Source organism: Microcebus murinus, chromosome 7, assembly GCF_040939455.1.
Source record: "Microcebus murinus isolate Inina chromosome 7, M.murinus_Inina_mat1.0, whole genome shotgun sequence".
NCBI lineage: Eukaryota > Metazoa > Chordata > Mammalia > Primates > Cheirogaleidae > Microcebus > Microcebus murinus.
Genome location: NC_134110.1, coordinates 45,726,048 through 45,748,074, shown reverse-complemented (window position 1 = coordinate 45,748,074; position 22,027 = coordinate 45,726,048). Strand labels below are relative to the sequence as shown.

Below are 22,027 nucleotides of genomic sequence, written 5' to 3'. Positions count from 1 at the left end.
TAATTCTTTTATCTATATTTTGAAAAGGAAGAAACCAAGGTGTGAGCAATTTGCCCAAGATCACATTCTATTTATTTATTTATTTTTATTTATCACTTTGTTGCCCAGGCTAGAGTGAGTGCCATGGCGTCAGCCTAGCTCACAGCAACCTCAAACTCCTGGGCTCAAGCAATCCTCCCGCCTCAGCCTCCTGAGTAGCTGGGACTACAGGCATGTGCCACCATGCCCTGCTAATTTTTTCTCTCTATATATTAGTTGGCCAATTAATTTCTTTCTATTTATAGTAGAGACGGGGTCTCGCTCTTGTTCAGGCTGGTTTTGAACTCCTGACCTCGAGCAATCTGCCCGCCTCAGCCTCCCAGCATGCTAGGATTACAGGCATGAGCCATCGCGCCGGCCAAGGTCACATTCTTAATAAGTGTCGCAGCTTAGTGTCTTGGTTTTGAATTCAGGGCTCTCAGAGATCCTAGTAGGTACATACAACTGTAGAAGTAACTCTGTAAAATATCAAGAATTAAGGCCCATTTTCCTTGCCTTTAAGTAGCCATCTATGCAGAGTGGCGAGGGGGAAAAAGGCATATGCATTTAAGTAATAATCCAAAAAGGTGATGTATAGAGTGATTTAAACAATAAAAAGTATTTCTTAGCTTACTTAGTATTTTTACATGAGGTTTGATCAGAATTTCAGTAATATTTCTCTAAAATTCTTCTTGATTCTACTCTTCCCAGTACATTTTCTTTATTTTCATGAAGACTTCTTTTGTAGTCATACAATGGCCACCAGCAACAATCAAGACTGAAGAGAGGTCTGCTGCCAGCACAGCCAGCAAAAGTCTCTGGCTTAACTTAACTCACAGACCTTCAAGATATATTGAGATAGAGCAATGTCCTTCTTTGGTTGTCATAGGCCTAGCCACCTGCAACATTGTGGCAAGAAGGATGGCATTCCCCCAGCTGCCTTAGATCAATCAGGATCCCCTGTGGGCATAGAGATGGGATCATTCCCACCTAAACAGAGTAGCTGTTAAGCTATGGAGAAGGATTCAGTGAGTGTTTGGAAGATAAGCACAATGTCTCTCACAAAAGGAAATTTGGTTTCAATGGTAAGAAACCAGAGATTTTTTTGTTCAGGGTATTATGTGATTAAGGCAAAATTTTAGGAGAAATATTTTAAAGTTAGGAAGGAGGGAGGCTTATGCAGAGAAGAAGAGAGTGTCCACAGAAAAAGTCAGAGGTTGGGAAAAGTTAGTAGACATTGGCATACTTTTTGGACTTTACCGCTTTCCATGTAATTCCTTGTAAACCTTCATCATGCTCACTCTTTCACCCCCAACTCCCACCATCACCTGATTTGTAAGATAATGCCCCAGTATTCAAGTAACAGAAGTAGAACTCTCAAAGTATGACTAAAGTGGCAATTGGCTCAAGTTCAAATGACAAGGAATGATGTTTGTATTACTCAAGTTTTGATGTGTTTCCAAGAAACACCTCCACCCAGAGAGAGTCCCAGCCAAAACTGTATAAAAGTTATCTCTTTGTGTAAGCTAAAGCTGCTTAAGGAATAATTAAGATGCAGACTTTATGGTTAAGTTGCAAAATGTTCTTTACTTATGTAACTCAACTGCGGAAAGGTGTTTCCATATATTTTGACATTTTTCCCCCTCCATTCTCTATCAATGGGAAATTAGAAATACCTTTGATTATCAAGGTGGCATTTTTTTCCTCCACGGTTAATAAGATTTAAGCTTATACCTCGGTGCGTCATTGCACTGACATTACAACAGTAACTTTGGCATTGGATTTGTGCTACATCTTACCATCTTACGCTGTTACCATAACTAATAGGAATAAATACAAATAAAAGTGATTTTATTCTCTGATAATATTACATGAGTTTAGCCTTTTATTCTACAAAATGAGTGGCTCATGTACAAATGCAGCAAGTGTTTTATACTCAAGTACTGACAAGGAACTGTGATATAAAAAGCGTGATTTTTCTTACGCCTGTGTTGACTACAAAAGAGAGAAGCTCCAGTTAGACCCATTGAGAAGCATCCATGAAATCCAAGAAGCTAGGCTTGGAGCCAAGGCATTTGTCTACATGTTCACCATTTGCTGAGTCTGCGCTAATGAGGGCTTTAAGCCAAGAAGAGCAGAGTCTGATTCCTAAGGACTTTATTATAATTTACAATTCCATCTTTCAAGTGAAAGTACTGTGGTTAGGGCCAGGAATTCCTTAGAAGCCACTATTCCAGTGCACCAGGATTTATTGAACCATTTTGTTTTATCATGAGACAAAATGATTTGATTATTTACATGCTTAATTAACCCAAAGGAATCTCTTCAGTTGTCTTCCTATTAGCTCCATTTTGGGTGATTATTTTGCTGCTAGATAATTTCTTTTCCTCAAGGGGAACACAGAGAAGGAGAGGAAGTTGGTTTGGCTATTTGTCAGCGGTTCTGGGAGAATGTTTATTGAGGGAGGAGTTTGAAATCTGTGAGAATGTGGGGATTATCTGGACATTTGCAGTTCTTTCATGCTGTTCTTATCCCATCTGGATTCTAAGATTTCCTGGTTGAAGCCAGACTTCCTGAGAGTGCATAGGGGAGTGGGACTAACGTCACTAAGATCTCCTCTAGAGATCTACCTTCTAGAGATTTAGAACATCTCTCTGCCACCTACCCTACCAGTGTTCCTCTATTGATTTTCCCATCTCTGCCAAAGAAAATTTCATGGTGGCCAGAACTCAATCTCTTCTTCATGAACTTCTGTTAATAAATATATGGGTGGTAGGAGGAAGACCACCATCACCACAGTATTCATACTAACTGAGCCTAATATACATTTGGGAAAATCATTACAGTCTTTCTTGGTGGCTTACGTGAAAGGAAATTTTCTTATGACATTTATCCTAACCATTCTTAAAAGAATACCCACCTATAATAAAAATAGGATGATTTGTTTTACTTAGTAATTGAAAATGCTATTATTAATAGATCATGACTAATTAGGATGCCTGGAGAGTATGGAGAATCGGGCCTTCATGGAGATTACAGTACAGTGTATAACAAAGAAAACACTTATTTAAAACTACACTTGGGTCTATTCAGAATCTTTTTCAAAGATTCAATCTGAGAAATGCAGTTAGTCACTTACAACTGAATACGTTAGTATGCAGTCATTTATATAGTGGGAGGCTACGTGGCTTTGAGAATCTTCCTTGTGACCTGAAATGTCTTCCGTGATAGAAGGCTGTCGAAGTGAAGTATGTGTTTCTCATACGGGGAGTCCCTGTGCCCTGTTTGATAATTCTCCTAAACGAGGGTCAAAGCGATTGCAGCCCTTTTTTCCCCTTGCCCTTCAGACTTTTAGGAAAGTAAAGTCTAAGCCAAAGTTGAAACCTTCTAAAAGAGAAGTACAACTTTCATTGCTGAACTTCTTATCCTTGTGACTTTAATGAGTGTATCCTTTTTCTGCTTTGAGCCTTCCAGTATCCTGTACAGATTTCCATCAAGGGGTCTACAACCCTCTACATTTTTGCCTCCCTTGTATTCACCATTCAAGGTGGCTGGAGGTAAATACCACATTTTATGGTTTATATTAAGGAACAGCTTTTCTGGGGACCCATAAATGAAAAGGGTCAGCAAGAAGAGATACACGGTCCTCTGGTCCTCTTAGTACCCTGCAAAGAATTGGGCATGCACCTGAAGCTGCCTGTCGTCACACAGTGTGTTTCTGTTCCCTAGGTGGGCCCTTAACCCTCTGCTACCCGACCTTCCTATAGTGCAAGCATGAGAATGGTTGAGTGGCTTTATCTCTGGGGGACAAATATTGTGAATTCAGGTGCCCGAAAGACTGAGCTGGAAAGCACCAGGTGCACAGCACCTGAAGGCCTTGGGGGCTTGGCTAAAGTTGCAGTCTCTCCTGCTGGGGAAAGGCCAGGCCCCCGGTCCCAGCCTGCTCGCTGCCTGGCAGATCAAACTGAGCCTCTGAGGTCACATCCGCAAATCCTGCATGTCCCTCCACAGCTGGCAGGTCCTTGCACTTTCCAAGATGAGGTGCGGTACCTCATTCATTCTCACCTCCAGAGATTTCCCCGCTTAAAATCTGACACTGTGTCAGGCATGTACTCTACTCTGTAGGAAAAACGGCATCATTTCCATGCTGTAAGTGCATTTCAACTTAACTCTGACAGTTTGAAATGAGGAGTTGGTTGTCTGAGGCCTAGTCAGCTGCAGACTTTACCTTAATTTACAGATGAGGGTGTTTGTTCAAAGGTTAAAACTAGGTTACATCTTTTGACCTCTGATGCTTTTTAATTAGTTAACACTGAACTTCCATCTATTTTACTTCTGCGAAGATAGACAGATAATTTATCCCTTGGGAGTAGATTGTAAGTTTTGTTAGTATGCTATTTATTGCAATATTTGTTGGTGTTATTCTGATTTTCTTTTAGCCGCCTCCATAAATAATGACAATTAATAAGCAGTATTAATTGAGCCCATACTAGTGTGCCACATCAGATGATAAGAAGTTTATATGAATTGTATCATCTTGAGAACCTTGAGCAGGTATCTCCATTTTAGAGATGGAGATGCAAAGGCTTAGAGGAAGGTTAAGAAACTTGCCCAGAATCACAAGGTGAGCAAGTGGGAGCCTGGAACGCAGCTCTACAGCCTCCCTTCAAAAGCTGGGCTCTTTGAAGGTTGAGAACACAGCTGGGCTCAGCCCCAAGCTGTTCGAGTGTGGAGGTCAGAGATGCCCAGCTATTGTGGGCACGGAGCTTGGACCTTGAAATTTGACTTCTGACTGGATATTTGTGTCTGTGTTGGACAAAAACTAAATTTGCATACATGATAATTATGTCAATGAAATTTATTAAAATGAATAACACTTTTAACATGCTAAAATTAAGAAATTAAGAATATTTAATAGCTACAAAAACTCAGGTTGGTTGTATGAATAATTTAGTTATACTGTCATGTATGTATTCATTATCGGGCAACTTACTGATGAGTATGTGTATAATGAATATGTCAGATTAATTTTTATGTGTTTTACTTGAAGATACCACTATGGCTTATTGATTAACCAAAAATATTAGAAACTTGGGAATACGACTCTAGTTGGCTGTATTTTACTCTCCAGAAGGAAACATTGTTGCTTTTCTGTGACATAAAACTCTAGGAAAATGCATTATCTGCTGTTGAATATATTTTACATGTAAGGAAGAGACTATCTGGTAGAATCTCATGCAAGAAACATTAAAAAAAAATTCAGAAAACTATTTGGTACATTGTAGAGTAAGAGTTTTTGAAAATATTGCTCAATTTCTGTTTAGAGCTAGAATAAATTTTTGTTCAATTAACTGTAGATCATTACTATAGAGTCTGTAGTATAGAGCCTTTGACTCATTGCTCTCCACAACTAAAGGTTTAAATAGAGAAATAAGCACTGGATATTTAGTTCAAGGCCCTCATACTTTCTTTGTAGGAGTGCATAAAGCTATAATTTTATGATTTTAACTTAATTTTTTCACACCAGACTTTGAGATTTGCTTGAAAATAGACCTGTAGTTTAGCTGATGATTCTAGGATTAGAGGAATACAGAACTCTAAGGGTGAAGAACTCTTGGATTCAAGATAGAAAAAGTATAAAGATCTTCTAAGCTATAAAAGGTTACTGTATTTAGATATAATGTTCTGAGAGAAAAGAATTAATTTCAGAGAAGAGAAGATAAAGAGTATTTTATAGAGGGATATGCAATCCTGTCATGGGATTTTTAATAAATGGGCTCTCTCAGTAGGTCCAGGGGCTCTAACATAGCTCTGTTATTAACTAAATGAAAGTTCTCAGTTTCTTCTCCTATAAAATGGGAAGAATAAATAGAGTGCTTGAGGTTACATGTGTGTAAATTTCTTAGAATGATGCCTAGCATGTAGGAAATAATCACTGTTAGTTGTTGGTGGTGCTATTAATAATAGTAAATATGTCCAGGTTCAGTGGCTAACACCTGTAATCCCAACGCTTTGGGAGACCAAGGCAGGAAGGTCACTTGAGGCCAGGAGTTTGAGACCAGCCTGGGCAACATAGCAAGACCCCATCTCTACCCCCCCCCCCCAAAATTAGCTGGGCATGGTGGCACATGCCTACACTCCCAGGTATTCAGGAGACTGAGATAGGAGAATTGCTTGAGCCCAGCCCAGGAGTTGGAGGCTGCAGTGAGCTATGATCTTATCACTACACTCCAGCCTGGGCAACAGAGTAAAACCCCATCTCAAAAAAAAAAAAAAAAAAAAAAAAGAAGAGGAAAATAGGTCAACATAACTCAGAGTTAACATTCAGTAAGCACCTTTTCTTTAATTATTAAATGAAAATAAGGCCGGGGGCGGTGGCTCATGCCTGCAATCCTAGCACTCTGGGAGGCTGAGGCGGGCAGATTGCTTGAGGTCAGGAGTTTGAAACCAGCCTGAGCAAGAGCGAGACCCCGTCTCTACTATAAATAGAAAGAAATTAATTGGCCAACTAATATATATAGAAAAAATTAGCCGGACATGGTAGCGCATGCCTGTAGTCCCAGCTACTCGGGAGGCTGAGGCAGGAGGATTGCTTGAGCCCAGGAGTTTGAGGTTGCTGTGAGCTAGGCTGACGCCACGGCACTCACTCTAGCCTGGGCAACAGAGCGAGACTCTGCCTCTAAATAAATAAATAAATAAATAAATGAAAATATACATATTTTTATCCATGATGTTGAAAACATGAATTCTTAAATGACATATGAAAATCAATCATGCATGTCAGGGAAAGCCAAAACTATGGTTGGTAGGGCCATATCTGTCCCACTGTTTTTGTAAATAAAGTTTTGTTGAAACACGGTCATGCCCATTTATTTACATTATTGCCTACAGCTGCTTTCAAGCTTCAGCAGCAGAGTTAAGTAGCTGCAACAAATAGACTATATGGCCTCCAAAGCAAGAAATATTTACTGTCTGGCCCTTTATAGAAAAACTTTGACAACCTTTGATGGATAGCTAAGAGAGAAAAAAATGTGTGTGCAGCACACATGCATACATGGTTTGTGTGTGGTTATACTAAGGAACACCTACCAGAAGTTGCCTACATTCTTCCAAACGAGAGCTGAATATCTGGCAAATTTATAATCTGATTTTGAGAAGCTTAGATGTTAATTATGATCATTTTCATTTTAAAAGCCTTATGTTTTAGGAAACCAAGCTTAGAAACATTCTGATAATTTGATCAAGGGTAAAGACTTTACTTAAACAATTAGCCATTTAGAATCCTAAATCATTTGTTTTCTAATTATTTTCCCCTCATCATGGATGCCTAACACTTATTTCATTGATACAGAAGATGACATTAGTAATGTATATGCAGCTATGGACTAATGGATCCTCTTTGTGCAGTGCCTGCCAAAAGCCCGTATTCCTTTTAGTAAAATCCATATTGAGACCACATGTGTTTTAATTAAATGTGAAATGCTGACTTAATTTTCTCTTATCTTTTGGCAAAGCCTGTCAGCCAGTATAGATTTCAAAGTAGTGTTGTAGGTATAAAGTCCTATCGTTATTTAACTTTTCCTTATCCTGTGATATAATGCTTTCTTCATTTTGTCACACATTTAGTGGTTGCTTGTTTGTGTTGATGTTATCAGATTTCCTCACATTACTAGACAAGAAATCACTTAAGAAACCTGTGATTAGTTGGGTGGATTGCACTTCAGCCACTTACATGGAAATCTCTTTCCACTTCTTACTTGTTCTTGGTCTCAGGATTTCATCTAGTAACTAAATAAAGCCTGGAGAAGGAATTACCTACTCTTTTCACTCATTTTCATGTCTTTACATGGGAAAATTGGTCTATCAGGGAGTGAGAAGACTGCATGCATTCATTCATTCAGGTACTTAACATAGACTTACAGAGGTTAATGCCTTAAATTTGTGCCAGAATCTGTATATGTTTAAAGTAGTTAGTATATGAATAACTAACTAATTATAACTAACTATATATGTTAATTAGTCAACAATATCAGTTAAATAATGTATCTGCTCTCAGAGATGAGTTGTCTGGCATTGGCAATTGGAATGGCTTTTGCTTTGTAAAATTTTTTTTTTTAAATCACAAATATGTTATAAGACAATCATAATTAGTACTCCCTGAATCACTGCATAGCTCAGAGAAACTTGCTAACCTACTTCAAGTAGTAATATTCTCCAGTTATTAGGGGGTTGGCACGGGTAAACTCACAATGGACGAGGTGAGCGTGTAGAGGGGAAGGGCATGCCTCTAATCCTAGCTTGGGTGAGGCAAAGTCATAAAATGTAACCAAAATGTTTGTGCCCTCATAATATCGTGAACTTAAAAAAAATATATATCTTGCAGTCTTCATCACCTAGAATTTCTTAGATGTCTCTGGAAACCTTTTATTTGTATCTAATTTTAAATCCTTCTAGGAGTCCTGATGCTTCCCTCCCTATTGAGACTCTTGAGCATATTTGCAGAGGTAAAAAACTCCTGTGTTTTCTGAACTTGGTTTTTTTAGCCTTTCTTGAATTTGAAAGAGCCTCTATATCCTTTCAGTAAAATCCCTGTTTGCTTAAATTAGCCAGAATTCGTTTCTGTTTCTTATAGTCAAAGAATCATAATTGACACAGAAAATAGTACCAAGAACAGGGTAAATATAAATACTATGTGACAAAAATTATAGATGTATATTACCTTTTTTTTTTTTTTTTGCTAAAAACCCAGAGTCACTGATATTTATATAAAATTATTGCTTATTGCAAGATGTGAACAAAGGCTATTCTGCTTGGTATAGAATAATTATCTTATGGTCTCCCTATTGGTATGAGCTATAATACATAAACATGTTTGACTTCTACCTGCATTTTTTATATAGGTGACTGGATATTATTCTAGTCTTGAAACTCTCATAACATCTACACTCTTCTAGGAATAGAAAATATAATAAGTAAATGCTTGTTGATTGGTCCCTAGTAGAAACTGAAATTAATTTTAGTTTCTAAATATTAAAATCTCATTTTCTGCTTTCCTCCTTTGAAAGTAGGAAAACTCTGAGGTTTTAGGAATTGAAGTTCACACTGAGAGTAAGAAAGAGGATGTTTTTATTTAATTGATTTCATTTGGTTGGTTGTTTGCAGTTTTACATAATGCATGGACAAGGACCCCAAGACAATTCTACCTCGAGCCAGTTAATATTCTTTGGTGTTTTTATATTTTAGTCTGTCACTTCAGTGTGCTGTTGAAATTGCTAGATTTTTAGGTGCAAACACAAACTCCCACTTTATAATCAGCTGATTATATAATTGCAGGTGAGAAGATATACAAACACATTAATATTTTTAACTCTCACAGATGCTGTTAGAAAGATATGATAATAATTTCAGCTTCATGAATTCACAGCAACTATTAGTTGATGATTCAGATGCCTTCTGAAAAAATGGGAATAGGTCATACTGTTAGCCTTTGGTGTGTAGCATCATACAGAACACTTGTTGTGTGAGATGAAAAAATAAGATTATTTCTATAACAGTTTTGCCTCCTCCCCATTCTATACAAAGTTAGAGTTTTTCTTTTTTGATGTCAGTTTTGTGATAAGTATTTGTGATACATGTTATGAACATCAGCTAACATTTAAACAGCATCTTATATATTAGAGATTTTATGTACATCATTCTATTGATATTCAAGTCTATTGATCCTTAGCCCTGTGAGCTAAAGAGAACCTGAATGACTACTTTGATTCCCAATTTAAAGGTGAGAAGCTTTACATGAAGTTCTGTAATACTTACTTCCTCACTGTTACATCCCCAGTGTTCAGCACAAAGATGGGTACCTAGTAGACTAGAATAAAAATTTGTGAAGTAGCAAAATAAATGGAGCACAGAGAGAGATCAAGTGACTTGGCCATCAACACTCAATTGCTAAGTGCTGGAAGCAGTGCTCATATTTAATATTTTTTGATTCCAAGTCCCATGCTCAGCTTTATAATGCTAATGCTCTAAAGAGGGCAACTGAAGTAGTTTTTAGTGATCTTAAGAGCTGAAATAAATTGAATGAAGAATTATTTACAGCTAAAATTAAGTTCTATGGTTCTGATGTGTTCAAGTGAAAGTTTTTAAATGTACAAAACTAGAGAGGAAATCTTGAAGGCCATGCCCTTTTGGAGTTTACATTGCAGGATCAAATTGTAGGGTTTTTAGACATGAAAGAACTTGTATATTTGGAGACAAGGAAAGTGAGGTTTACTAAATTGTATGCTTCACGATGGCAGTGTCTATGTGTGTCTTGTTTTGTACTGTATGCCCAGTGCCTGGCACAGTGCCCAATGGACAGAATAGTAGGTGTTCAATTAACTAAAGTAGTTGCCCTAATTCACACCTGAATGAAGGTCTTCCTGAAGGTTGATCTCTCCTTGGGTGATTAACACACCATCTTCATGTCATCAACAGAGTGAAGTTGTTGAACTTGAGGCTGGAGGGAGCTTAGTGATGATCTAATCCAGCCCCTTTAAATGACGCTTGCTTGGCCATCTGATCTGGTACCAGAGTAGGGATGAGAACTGATAGTGTTGGTTTCTCCCCACCCCCACTCCCTGCCTATTTTCATCACGTCCACTATGAAATATTTATGAGGAATCTGGACTGTTTCCTTCTGGAGACCAAGTGGTCCCTGAGGTAGCCTGCGGACAGTAAGACAGGACATGAGGCTCGTAGTCAGCCCTGGGCTCCTTTCCTTTCCCTCCCACTGGCACCTTCAGAGGACAGTTTCACCTGAACACAACATATATCTGTGTTTCTAATTTCGTCTTGCCAGCAGTGCTTAGTCGCCATTTTTAATTCAGGATTGAAACTGGGCAGCCCTCACTGGTGAATTTAAAACGTGTAGCGCTCTGACCTCCCAGCTGTAATTTTTACACCTAACGGGGGTTGTAGGCTACCACCTCGAACATGGACATTCTTCCCCACTCCCCACAGCACCTCTGCTGCTCCACAAGGGGAGAAAGGAGGACATGAAATGCACCCTGTTTCATTGGCTGTGTGAAACTTCAGTTCTCTTCAAGTCCATTGCGATTAGAAAAAAATTGTGACTACATTTTTCACAGAAACTGGGAGAGTCTCTTATGTGCCAGGCACGGCGCTAGCCCTTGAGAACAAGATGTAAACCATTGGAATTCTGCCCTCGCGGAGCTCACAGCCAGAGCTTCCAGGCAGCTACAGCTAGAGATGGAAATGTGGGCAGACAACTCCACCCAGCATGATGATTTCTGCAGTACAAAGATATACAAGGTGCAGTGGAGCTCTGGGTGGAAGGGGGACATACTGCCTGGGGGAGAGGGATAAACAAGACTTGCTCAAGCAGGTGACAGCTGAGCTGAGTTTGAAGGCTTTGACTAGGAGTACGGTGGGAAAGGGAGAGACAGCTTAGGCAGAGACAATAGCAAGTAGAAAGACCTGGAAGTGTGAAAGGGCATGGCATATTCAGGAAGGTGCCAACAGTCTTGTCTTCCATTGGCCTTCCAATGTTTCTGCTTTCCCATCTCTATCTATAAAAATGTTTTGGGCACAGATTTCCCCCAATATGGGTGTGTTAATTGAACAGTTATACACGTGTACCACTGTACTAATGTATTAAGTATATCATAAATATACACAAAAAGGAAAAAATTAAAAATGCTTTTAAGGATGAGATAAATATAGATATTCTGATATTTTCTAGCTATATCCCAATGGATGGTCCTAGGCCCCTCCTTTATAGGTCACTCTAGGAGGGAGGCCAGGCCTGTCAGATTCACTGCTATATTTCCTGTGTCTCCCACAGTCTTCCGGCGTTACTAGACACCTAATAAATATTTGTCAGATCAAGTTGATTTTCAGTATTGCTGGACCATAAGCCTGAAATGTTGAGCGAGTAACAAATGTTTCCTACACTTTACTAAAGGAAGACCTTAATAGGTTTTCCCAGGGCTTTAAGCAGGACACCAGAGCTTTGAGTTCAAGCTCTAACCCTTACTGTTTATCTTAGAGTAGTTAAATCCCTCACACAATTTCTCTGTGTCTTCTGAGGGCATTTGCATTGTTCAACAGAGAGCCAATAATATTCCTGCACATTGCATGGTGCTTGTGGTGATTAATAAAAGGGATATTGTGACACATTTGGCACAGATGAAAGGCCTATCAAAATGGTAAATAGCCCTTGTATAAGCAGGCAGAGAGAATGAGGGCTATTCTTCCTCCCACCGTGGCTCTTACTGGTAATGATAACAACATCAAAAGCATATTTTTCTGTTTGACTTTTGAATCCGGGGGTCTGTGATGTTGTAGCAACAGAACTGTCTTTTTTACATGGCAACAAATAAAACAGAGTCTGGTCTGTAACACTGCCTTCCAGTTAATAGATTGATTTGAACAAGGTTTAAGGCAGTGTATGAGAACATTTTTCTTATTAAGTGCAATTAACATTTTATTATGGATTAAGTAATTTGAAGCTATTTAGGGATATAGAGGGCATGAATTTCTTTACCAAATTTCAAAGAAACCTGGATATATACTTTTTCATCTTTTCCTCTCAGAATAATTTTATATATATATATATATATGCCTGCTCATAATAGTTTATCTTTAATCAGCCTATAAATATTTATTGAGAGCGCTTTCTTGTATTGCACAAACTATCAAGAAATACAGGGCATGATTCCTGCCCTTAGGGAGATGGCTTTTTAGGTAGAGAAAAAGAATCCGTGAATCAATAGAGGGCAGTTGAATAAAATACTGTAGTATAATATGAAATATATTTGGTCTTTGTCTCTCATTCCTCACAGAGTGAAAATCTTTGGAAGTGATGGGAGTGTCCATGTTGGAAAAAAAACAACCCTTACTATCACAACTGAGTTTATGCTAATGAGGTGATTTAGGGTGGAACCCCTAAATAGCCTCAGGGTAGGGCTGGTCAACTGAAAAACCTAGAGATTAGAGGATTAGGGGGTTGGAACGTTCAGCCCCACCCACAAACCTCCAGGGGAAGTGAGGGTTGTAGGTGGGCTGGAGACCAAGTTCTATAAAAAAACTCCTGGACTATGAAGCTGATTAACCTGTAGCAAAAAAAAGAAAGAAAGAAAAAGAAAAAAAACTCCTGCAATCCTGGCACTCTGGGAGGCCAAAGCAGGAGGATTGCTTGAGCTAAGGAGTTGGAGACCAGCCTGAGCAAGAGTGACACCCAGTCTCTACTAAAAATAGAAAAATTAGCCGGGCGTGGTGGCAAGCACCTATAGTCCCAGCTACTTGGGAGGCTGAGGCAGGAGGATTGCTTGAGCCCAGGCGTTTGAGGTTGCTGTGAGCTATGCTGATGCCATGGCACTCTAGCCCAGGCAATAGAGTGAGACCCTGTCTCAAAAAAAAACCCCAAAAACTCCTGGACTGACATTTGATGAGCTTCCAGGTTACCAAACACGTGGAGGTGCTGGGAGAGTGGCAGGCCAAGAGAGAGGGAGTGGAGCTTCCAAACCCCACCCCCCAGTCCTTGCCCTATCCGTCTCTTCATCTGGTCTTCATCAGTATCCCTTGTAATATCCTGCATAGAAGAAACAGTAAAAGTAAATAAGTGTTTCCCTGAGTTCTGTGATTCTTCCTAGCAAATGAATCGGACCCAATTAATGGGTCATAGGAACCCTGGTTTGTAGCCAATTCCTCAGACATACTTGAGGCTCAGACTTGCAATTAGCATCTGAAATGGAGGCACTCTTGTGAGACTGAGCCCTCAACCTGTGGGATCTAACACTGTCTCCGGGTAGTGTCAGAATTGAATTGAATTATAGGATACCCAGCTGTGTCTGTGTCTGTTGGAAAATTGCTTGGTGTGTCCCCTCGCCCTGGCATCAATCTGGTCACAGAGCTGTGGCGTGAGTAGAGGTGGAAAAAAATGAGGTTTTTTTTGTTTGTTTGTTTTTTGTCCTTTCTCTCATGATTGCCAAGAACCAGGGAAAATTGAAGCAAAAGTTTTAAAAGGAGAAATCCCTGTGACCTGGAACAGAAGGAAAGGGGAGGTGGAGCATGAAGAAATATGAGTAGGTGTTACAGAAGTTGGGGGAAGAAGGACAGAATTCCCAGCAGGGGAGTACAATGTCCTTGAGCAGGAGAGGTTAGTTGGGCAGCAGGTATGTAGTGGAAGAGTAGTGGAATTCTGGAGATTAAAGGAGGAGGCTGTGGACTAGAAAAGTGGTTTTGGAATGAGGGTGAATCAAGGGATATTTTGAAGAGTTAGCAACAGGACTTGAAGACAGAACATAGAGGATGAAAGAAATTTTAGCATAAGAAATATTTACTGAGCTCCTATCAACACTATATACAAATGCTGGGAATAGAGGAAAAGGACTAAGAACCAATTTCTATCATTCAGGAGCTCTTAGTCCAAGCCTTTTTGCCTAAGTGGAATCATTCACAGAAATTAGACGTTTGAAAGTGGGCATGGTGGGCTCATGCCTGTAATCCTAGCACTTTGGGAGACTGAGGTGGAAAGATCTCTTGAAGCCAGGAGTTCGAGACCAGCCTGGGCAGCATAGAGAGACCCCATCTCAAAAAAAAGAAAGAAAAATTAGCCAGTTGTGATGACATGTGCCTGTAGTCCCAGCTACTTGGGAGGCTGAGGTGGAAGGATCACTTGAGCCCAAGTAGTTTTTGTGGTTTTGTTTTTGACTTTGTAATAGCTGTATTTTTATTTATCCATCTACTTGAATCCATTATAACATTGGTTCTACTGGTCAAATCTACTAGTTGAAACTTTATCTTCCTTGGTTTCCTTTTGTTTTTTCTTTTAAATTACAATAGGTTTAGTGGGTACAAGTGTTTTTTGTTACATGGATGAATTGTATAAAGCTGAAGTTAGGACTTTCAGTGTACCTGTCACCAGAATAGTGTACATTGCACTGGTAGGTAAGATTTTTATCCCTCTCCCCCTTCTACTACCCCTTTCTTAGTTTTCAGTGTCCATTACACTACTTTGTGACCCTATATACCCCTTGTTTAGCTTCCACTTATAAGTAAGAACATGTGATATTTATTTTTCCAATCCTGAGATATTTCACTTAGGATAATGGTTTTCTGTTCCATCCAAGTTGCCACAAAAGACATTATTTTATTCGTTTTAATGGCTGAGTAGTACTCCATGGTGTATATATATATATATATATATATATATATATATATATATACACACACACTACCTTTTATTTTTCCACTCATCAATTGATGGGCACTTAGATTGATTCCATACCTTTGCAATTGTGAATTGTCCTGTGATAAACATTCAGATGCAAGTGTCTTTTTAATAAAAAGACTTCTTTTCCTTTGGGTAGATCCCTGGTAGTGAGATTGCTGGATAGAATGGTAGGTCTACTTTTAGTCCTTTGAGGAATCTCCATCCTGTTTTGCATAGAGGTTGTAGTAGTTTACTTTCCCACCAGCAGTGTATAAACTTTTCCTTTTTACTGCACCGTCCCAACATCTGTTGTTTTTTTAATAATGGCTATCATGATGGGATAAGGTGGTATCACATTGTGGCTTTAATTTGCATTTCCCTGATGATTAGTTGTGTTGAACATTTTTCCACATATATTTTTCTTGGCCATTTGTCTATCTTCTTTTGAAAAAAATCTGTTCGTGTCTTTTGCCCACTTTTTGATGGGACTGTTGGTTTTTTTTCTTGCTGATTTGTTTGAGTTATTTGTGAAGATTAGTCTTTTGTCAGATGAATAATTTGCGAATATTTTCTCCCATTCTATAGGTTGTCTGTTAATTATTTCCTTTGCTGTGCAGAAAGAAACCTTTTAGTTTAATTAAGTCCTATTTTGTTGTGGTTGTTGTTGTGGTTGTTGTGCTATATTTGCTTTTGGGAGTCTTAGTTGTAAATTGTTTGCCTAGGCCAATGTCCACAAGAGTTTTTCCTATGTTTTCTAGAATGTTTCCTATTTCCTATTTCCTATGTTTCCTATTTCTTCTAGAATTATTATGGTTTCAGGTCTTATACTTAAGTCTTAAATCCATCTTGAGTTAATTTTTGTATATGGTGAGAGATACAGATTCAGTTCCATTCTTCTGCATGTGGCTATCATCCCATTTTCCCAGCATGATTTATTGAATAGGGCATTCTTTTGCCAGTGTATGTTTTTGTCTGCTTTGTCAAAAATCAGTTGGTTATAGCTATATGGCTTTATTTCTGGGTTCTCTATTTCTGTTCAATTGGTCTATGTGTCTATCTTTACACTAGAACCATGCTGTCTTGGTTACTATAGCCTTGTATACTTTGAAGTCAGGTAATGTGATGCCTCCAGATTTGTTCTTTTTGCTTAGAATTGCTTTGGCTTTTCAGACTCTTTTATGGTTCCATATGAAGTTTAGGATTATTTTTTCTAGATCTGTGAAAAATAATATTGGTGTTTTGATGGGAATCACATTGAATCTGTAAATCACTTTGGGTAGTATGGACATTTTAACAATATTGGTTCTTACAATCCATAAACATGGGATGTTTTCCATTTGTTTGTGTCATCTATGATTTCTTTCATCAGTATTTTGTAGTTCTCCTTGTAGGAATCTTTCACCTCCTTGGTTAAGTATATTCCCAGGTATTTTATTTTCTATGCAACTATTGTTATTTTTGCTTTTTTTCAGGCAGAGTCTCGCTCTGTTGCCCTGAGTAGAGTGCAGTGGCATCACCATAGCTCACCACAACCTCAAACTCCTAGGCTCAAGTGGTCCTCCTACCTCAACCTCCAGAGTACAGGCATGTGCCACCACGGCGAGCTCATTTTTTCTATTTTTGGTAGAGACAGGGTCTTGCTCTTACTCAGGCTGGTCTTGAATTCCTGAGCTCAAGTGATCCTCTCTCCTCAGCCTCTCAGAGTGCTAGGATTACAGGCATGAGCCACCATGCCTGGACTTCTTTGCAGCTATTGTAAATGGTATTGAGTTCTTGATTTGATGCAGTCTGATTTGTGTACATTAATTTTGTTACCTGAGACTTTACTGAATTTATTTAATCAGTTCTAGGAGTCTTTAGGGTCTTCTAGAAATAAAATCATATCCCAGGCAAACAGGGATAGTTTGATCTGGTTTTTCCCAATTTGGATGCCCTTTATTTCTTTCTATTACCTGATTGCTCTGGCTAGGAATTCCAGCACTATGTTAAATAGAAGTGGTGACATTGGGCATCCTTATCTGGTTCTTAGGGGGAATGCTTTAAATTTTACTCCATTTAGTATGATGTTGGCTGTGGATATGTCATATGGCTTTGATAATCTTGAGGTATATTCCTTCTATGCCTAGTTTGTCAAGGGCTTTTATCCCAAAGGTGTGATGGATTTTATCAAATGCTTTTGTGCATCTATTGAGGTGATCATATGTTTTCTTTTTAATTCTGCTTATATGGTAAGTCATAGTTATTGATTTGCATATAAAACCATTCTTGCACCCACTTGATCATGGTGAATTATCTTCAATGTGCTGTTGGATTCTGTTTGCTAGTATTTTGTTGAGGATTTTTACTTCTATGTTTATAAAGAATATTGGTTTGTAATTTTCCTTTTTTATTATGTCCTTTCCTGGCTTTGGTATCAGGCTGATACTGGCTTTGTAGAATGAGTTAAGGAGGATTCCCTCCTCCTAAATATTATGGAACAGTTTCAGTAGAATAAGTGTCAATTTTTCTTGGTAGATCTGGTAGAATTCAGCTGTGAATTGGTCTGATCCAGGGCTTTTTATTTTTGGAAGTTTTTTTACTACTGTTTCAATCTTGCCACTACTTGTTATTGGTCTGTTTAGGATTTCTATTTCTTCCTGATTCAAACTAGGGAGGTTGTGTGTTTCCAAAAATTTATCCATTTCCTCTAGATTTTCTAGTTTGTGTTCATAGAGGTTTTCTTATTAATCATGATGATATTTTGTATTATCATTTATAATGATTACTTTTTAGTTTCTGATTGAATTTATTTGAGTCCATTCTCTTCTATTTGTGGTTAATCTAGCTAGTGGTCTATCAATTTTGTATATCTTCATAGAACCAACTTTTTGTTTCATTGATCCTTTGTATTGTTTGTTTCATTTCCATTTCATTTAGTTTTGCTTTGATCTTTGTTATTTCTTTTTTTCTGCTAGCTTTGAGTTTGTTTTCTTTTTCTAGTTCATTAAGGTATGATACTAGGTTGTAATTTGTGATCTTTCTGTCTTTCTGATAAAGGAATTTAAGTCTATAAACTTCCCTCTCAGCACTGCTTTTTCTGTATGTCAGATTTTGAAAGCTTGTGTTGTCTTTGTCATTCAACTTGAAAAATCTTTTGATTTCCATTTTGATTTCATTAACTCAAGGATCATTTAGCAGTAGGGTTGTTTAATTTCCATGTATTTATGTAGTTTTGAGTTTTCCTCTTGGAATTAATTTCTAATTTTATTCCACTATGGTATGGAATATATGGTATGATTTTGATTTTTCTGATTTTGTGGAGATAACATTTTGTGGCCTAACATATGATCTATCTTGGAAAATGTCCTTTGTACTAATGAGACAAATATGTATTTTGCAGTTTTTTGGTAAAATGGTCTGTAAATATCTGTTAGGTACTTTGTTGATTTTCTGCTTTGGCAATCTGCCCAGTTCTGTCAGTGGAATGTTGAAGTCCCCAGGTGTTATAATATTGCTGTTTATTTCCTTGCTTAGATCTAGTAGAATTAGTTTTATGAATCTGAGAGCTACTGCATTAGGTGCATATGTATTTGGGATTTTATATCTTTTTGTTGAATTGCTCCCTTTAGCATTATGTAATGACCTTCTTTGTCTTTTTTTTTTTTTACTATTATTGATTCAAAGTCTATTTTATCTAATATGAGAATAGCTACTTCTGCTTGCTTTTAGTTTCTTTGTGTAGAATATTTCTTCCACTCCTTTACCTTGAGTGTTATGTGAATCTTAAGTTAAATGTGTTTCTTAGGGGCAGCATATATTTGGGTTGTGTTTTTTAATCCATTCAGCTAATGGATTATTAAGATTGTTTACATTCGATGTTAGTATTGCTATGTGAGATATTGTTATGTTCTTCATGTTGATTTTTACCTAGTTGCTTTGTTTTCTTTCTTGTGTTACTGTTTTATAAGAGCTGTGAGTTTTAAGATTTTGGTGGTTTTACACTGGTGAGTGTCGATTGTTCTGTTCCATGTGTAGCGCTCTTTTAAGTATATCTTGTAGGGCAGGTCTAGTGGTGACAAATTATCTCAGTATTTACTTGTCTAGGAGAGACTTTATTTCTTCTTCAATTATGAAACTTAGTTTTGCAGGATACAAAAGTCCTGGCTGGCATTTATTCTGTTTTAAGAAGACTAATAATGGGACCCCAATCCCTTCTGGCTTAGAAGATTTCTGCTGAGAGAAGTTTGCTGTTAGCCTAATGGTTTTCCTAATTTATGTTTCTTTTTTCTCCCTCAGGGACAGCTATGATTCTCATATTCATTCACTTTACCTAGTCCCATATTTCTTGCAGAGATTCATTCTTCTTTGTTCTACATTTTTGAATGACTGGGTTAATTTGAAAGCCTTATCATTAAGCTCTAAAATTCTTTCTTCTGCTTGATCTAATCTGTTGTTAAAACTTTCTACTGCATTTTGAAATTCCCTAAATGACTCTTTCCCTTCTAGAAGTTGTGTTACATGTTTTTGTGTATTATCTCTGTAGTGAATTTTCATTCATGTCCTGAATTATTATTATTATTTGTGTTTTTTTGTGTTTTCAACTTTTTCATTAATCCAATTGATCTTACTTATGATGCATACTCTGAATTCCATATCTGACGTTCTAACAATTTTCTTTTGGTTAGAGTCCTTTGCCGGAGAACAATTATAATCCTTTGAGGGTGTCAAAACAGCCTGTTTTTTTATGTTGCCAAAGTTTGTATGCTGGTTCCTTCTCATCTGAATTTTCTGTTCTTGGATTAAGACAGATAGCTTTTTGGTATACCTGTTCTCCTGTGCTGGGAACTTCAGTGCTCAGTGAAGAATGGGAGGAGTTCCTGAATGGCACATTTGAGTCTTACTCTTACTGTGCACTTCTGACCTTATCTTGTGTATTCAAGAAATGAAAAATAAATGTAATATTAATTTAAGTAAAAGTGCAATAGATTTACTACAATATAGAACTCAAATATAATCATGTGTTACAAAAACAAGTAGAATTCATTCCTAGGTCATGATATTCACACCAGAAGCACATATACTAGAACTCATTGCACATCCAATGTGATGCCTGGATTTCACCCATTGGTACATGATTCATTGTGGAAAGTTTCACTGACTGAGTTTGGTTTGGGTGAGAGCTTCCCCATCATTCTTGGGCCACATTAAACATTGTCAGGCTAAGATTTAAGGAACTGGATGATGAGGTCATTGCAGCAAATAAAATATTGTGGTAGAAAACAGGAGAAAGACTGGAGGAAGAAAGGTTATTCTTTTTTTGTGGAAAAGAGTTATAGAAATAACCATAATAATCCAGGAAGTATTATAAAGTATTATAATTCTCTGAACATAGCCATGGTGTTTAATTTGTTCAATAGCTTATGTCCACCAATGAATCATATTGATTACCTTCAGACCATTGTTTCCCTATAATCAAACTAATGCAAACTCCTATTCTGTGGTTTGATTTATGTCTCTTTATTAAAATTCATGTTTCGTCATTGTTTTAGTTTTAATATCTCTTATTCTGGGCTGTTTCCACTTTTCTGCAAGTCTCCCTTTAAAACAAAGAAATTGAGAACTTGAGTTGCTATTGAATGAAGCTTTTTGTCCCTGACCTTTACTGTGTAATCAGTGGGAAAGTTACAAGTCTGATAAATGGGAACTGATTTTTAGGGCATTTTAAGTTTCTGGGAGAAATAAATCAGATAGTTATCTTATTAGAATCTTCCACAGCAGATGTAACTGTGACGTAAATCAGAATCACCAAGATACAAAGCCCTAGGCTAAAGTAGATGCCAGAGCCTCATTTCAAAACCATGACAGACAGCCCATAATTCGCAGAACACAAGTATCATTTACTTCTTGGTGCCTGGAGTGAGAGTGTGTCACGTTGGTTTTGCTTCCTAACATCTCACACAATAAAACAAATCCTGGAATGGAAAGATATTGGAGACAGGTGCAGCAGTATGATTATGTTAAATTGAGAAAAGTCTTTCAAAGGCTCTCTAGAATCTTAATGATTTCCAAAGAGTCCCCTTTTGGCTTCCGTACCTTGCCTCTGGTAGCCTAATTATTAATAATAGAGTGTGACATTTTAGCTATTGCCAAGTGCCACTCCAGTTCAAATGACAGCTGTCAGGAAAATGTGGCAGAGGGCTGATGAGATCTTTAGCTACTAGCTATCTTTAGAAGATACTGTCTTTGGCTTAATGAGTGCTGTATTTCATAAGTAGCCATAGGTGTTTGGAACCATGCTTGGCATTCTTGGGACTCTAAAGAGAAGTTGGTAAGTTTTCAGCTTTTTAAATATAATCATTAGCAGGGTTTGAATACCTGCCCACCTACCATAGCGGACTAGGGAGTTATAGAGAAAACAGAGTCTTTGGGGTATTTATAAAATGATGGAGGAGCCATTAAAGATATGAATATATAAAACAACACCACAGAGACAACCATTGTGTAACCAGTTGCACCCATGCAGAAATATTCTTATTAATGAGGTTGAATATACCCTTTCAAGTGTGAGTCTTGGTAGGTGATAAATCTTACGTTCTAGGTGCTATAGGTGGCTATGCCACTTGGAAAATATTAGTGACCAATTCCAATCACCAGAGTAAACCATGTTCTCATCTGTAAACAGTGGTTAATTGTCTGTCTTGCCTAACTACCTCACATAGTTGTTGCAAAATCAAATAAGATGAGGTATGTATAAGTCATTTGTAAGTCATAATGTGCTAAGCACATGAAATGTGGACTTATTATGTAGAATCTCAT

General features: G+C 37.8%; 1 protein-coding gene across 2 annotated transcripts in view; it reads left to right on the top strand.

Moving 5' to 3' along the window:
* The window catches only part of DEPTOR (DEP domain containing MTOR interacting protein), a 156,502-nt gene that overhangs the window by 13,017 nt on the left and 121,458 nt on the right, over positions 1-22,027 (top strand). Inside the window, exon 1 of one of the 2 annotated variants that reach the window (XM_012753800.3) lies at positions 18,146-21,539. The exons of the other annotated variant lie outside the window; for it this stretch is intronic. Coding sequence (XP_012609254.1) covers positions 21,505-21,539 — 35 coding nt within the window. The 5' untranslated portion in view covers positions 18,146-21,504. Of the gene's footprint in view, positions 1-18,145; positions 21,540-22,027 lie in introns of those variants that run through there. 2 annotated transcript variants of the gene reach the window in all.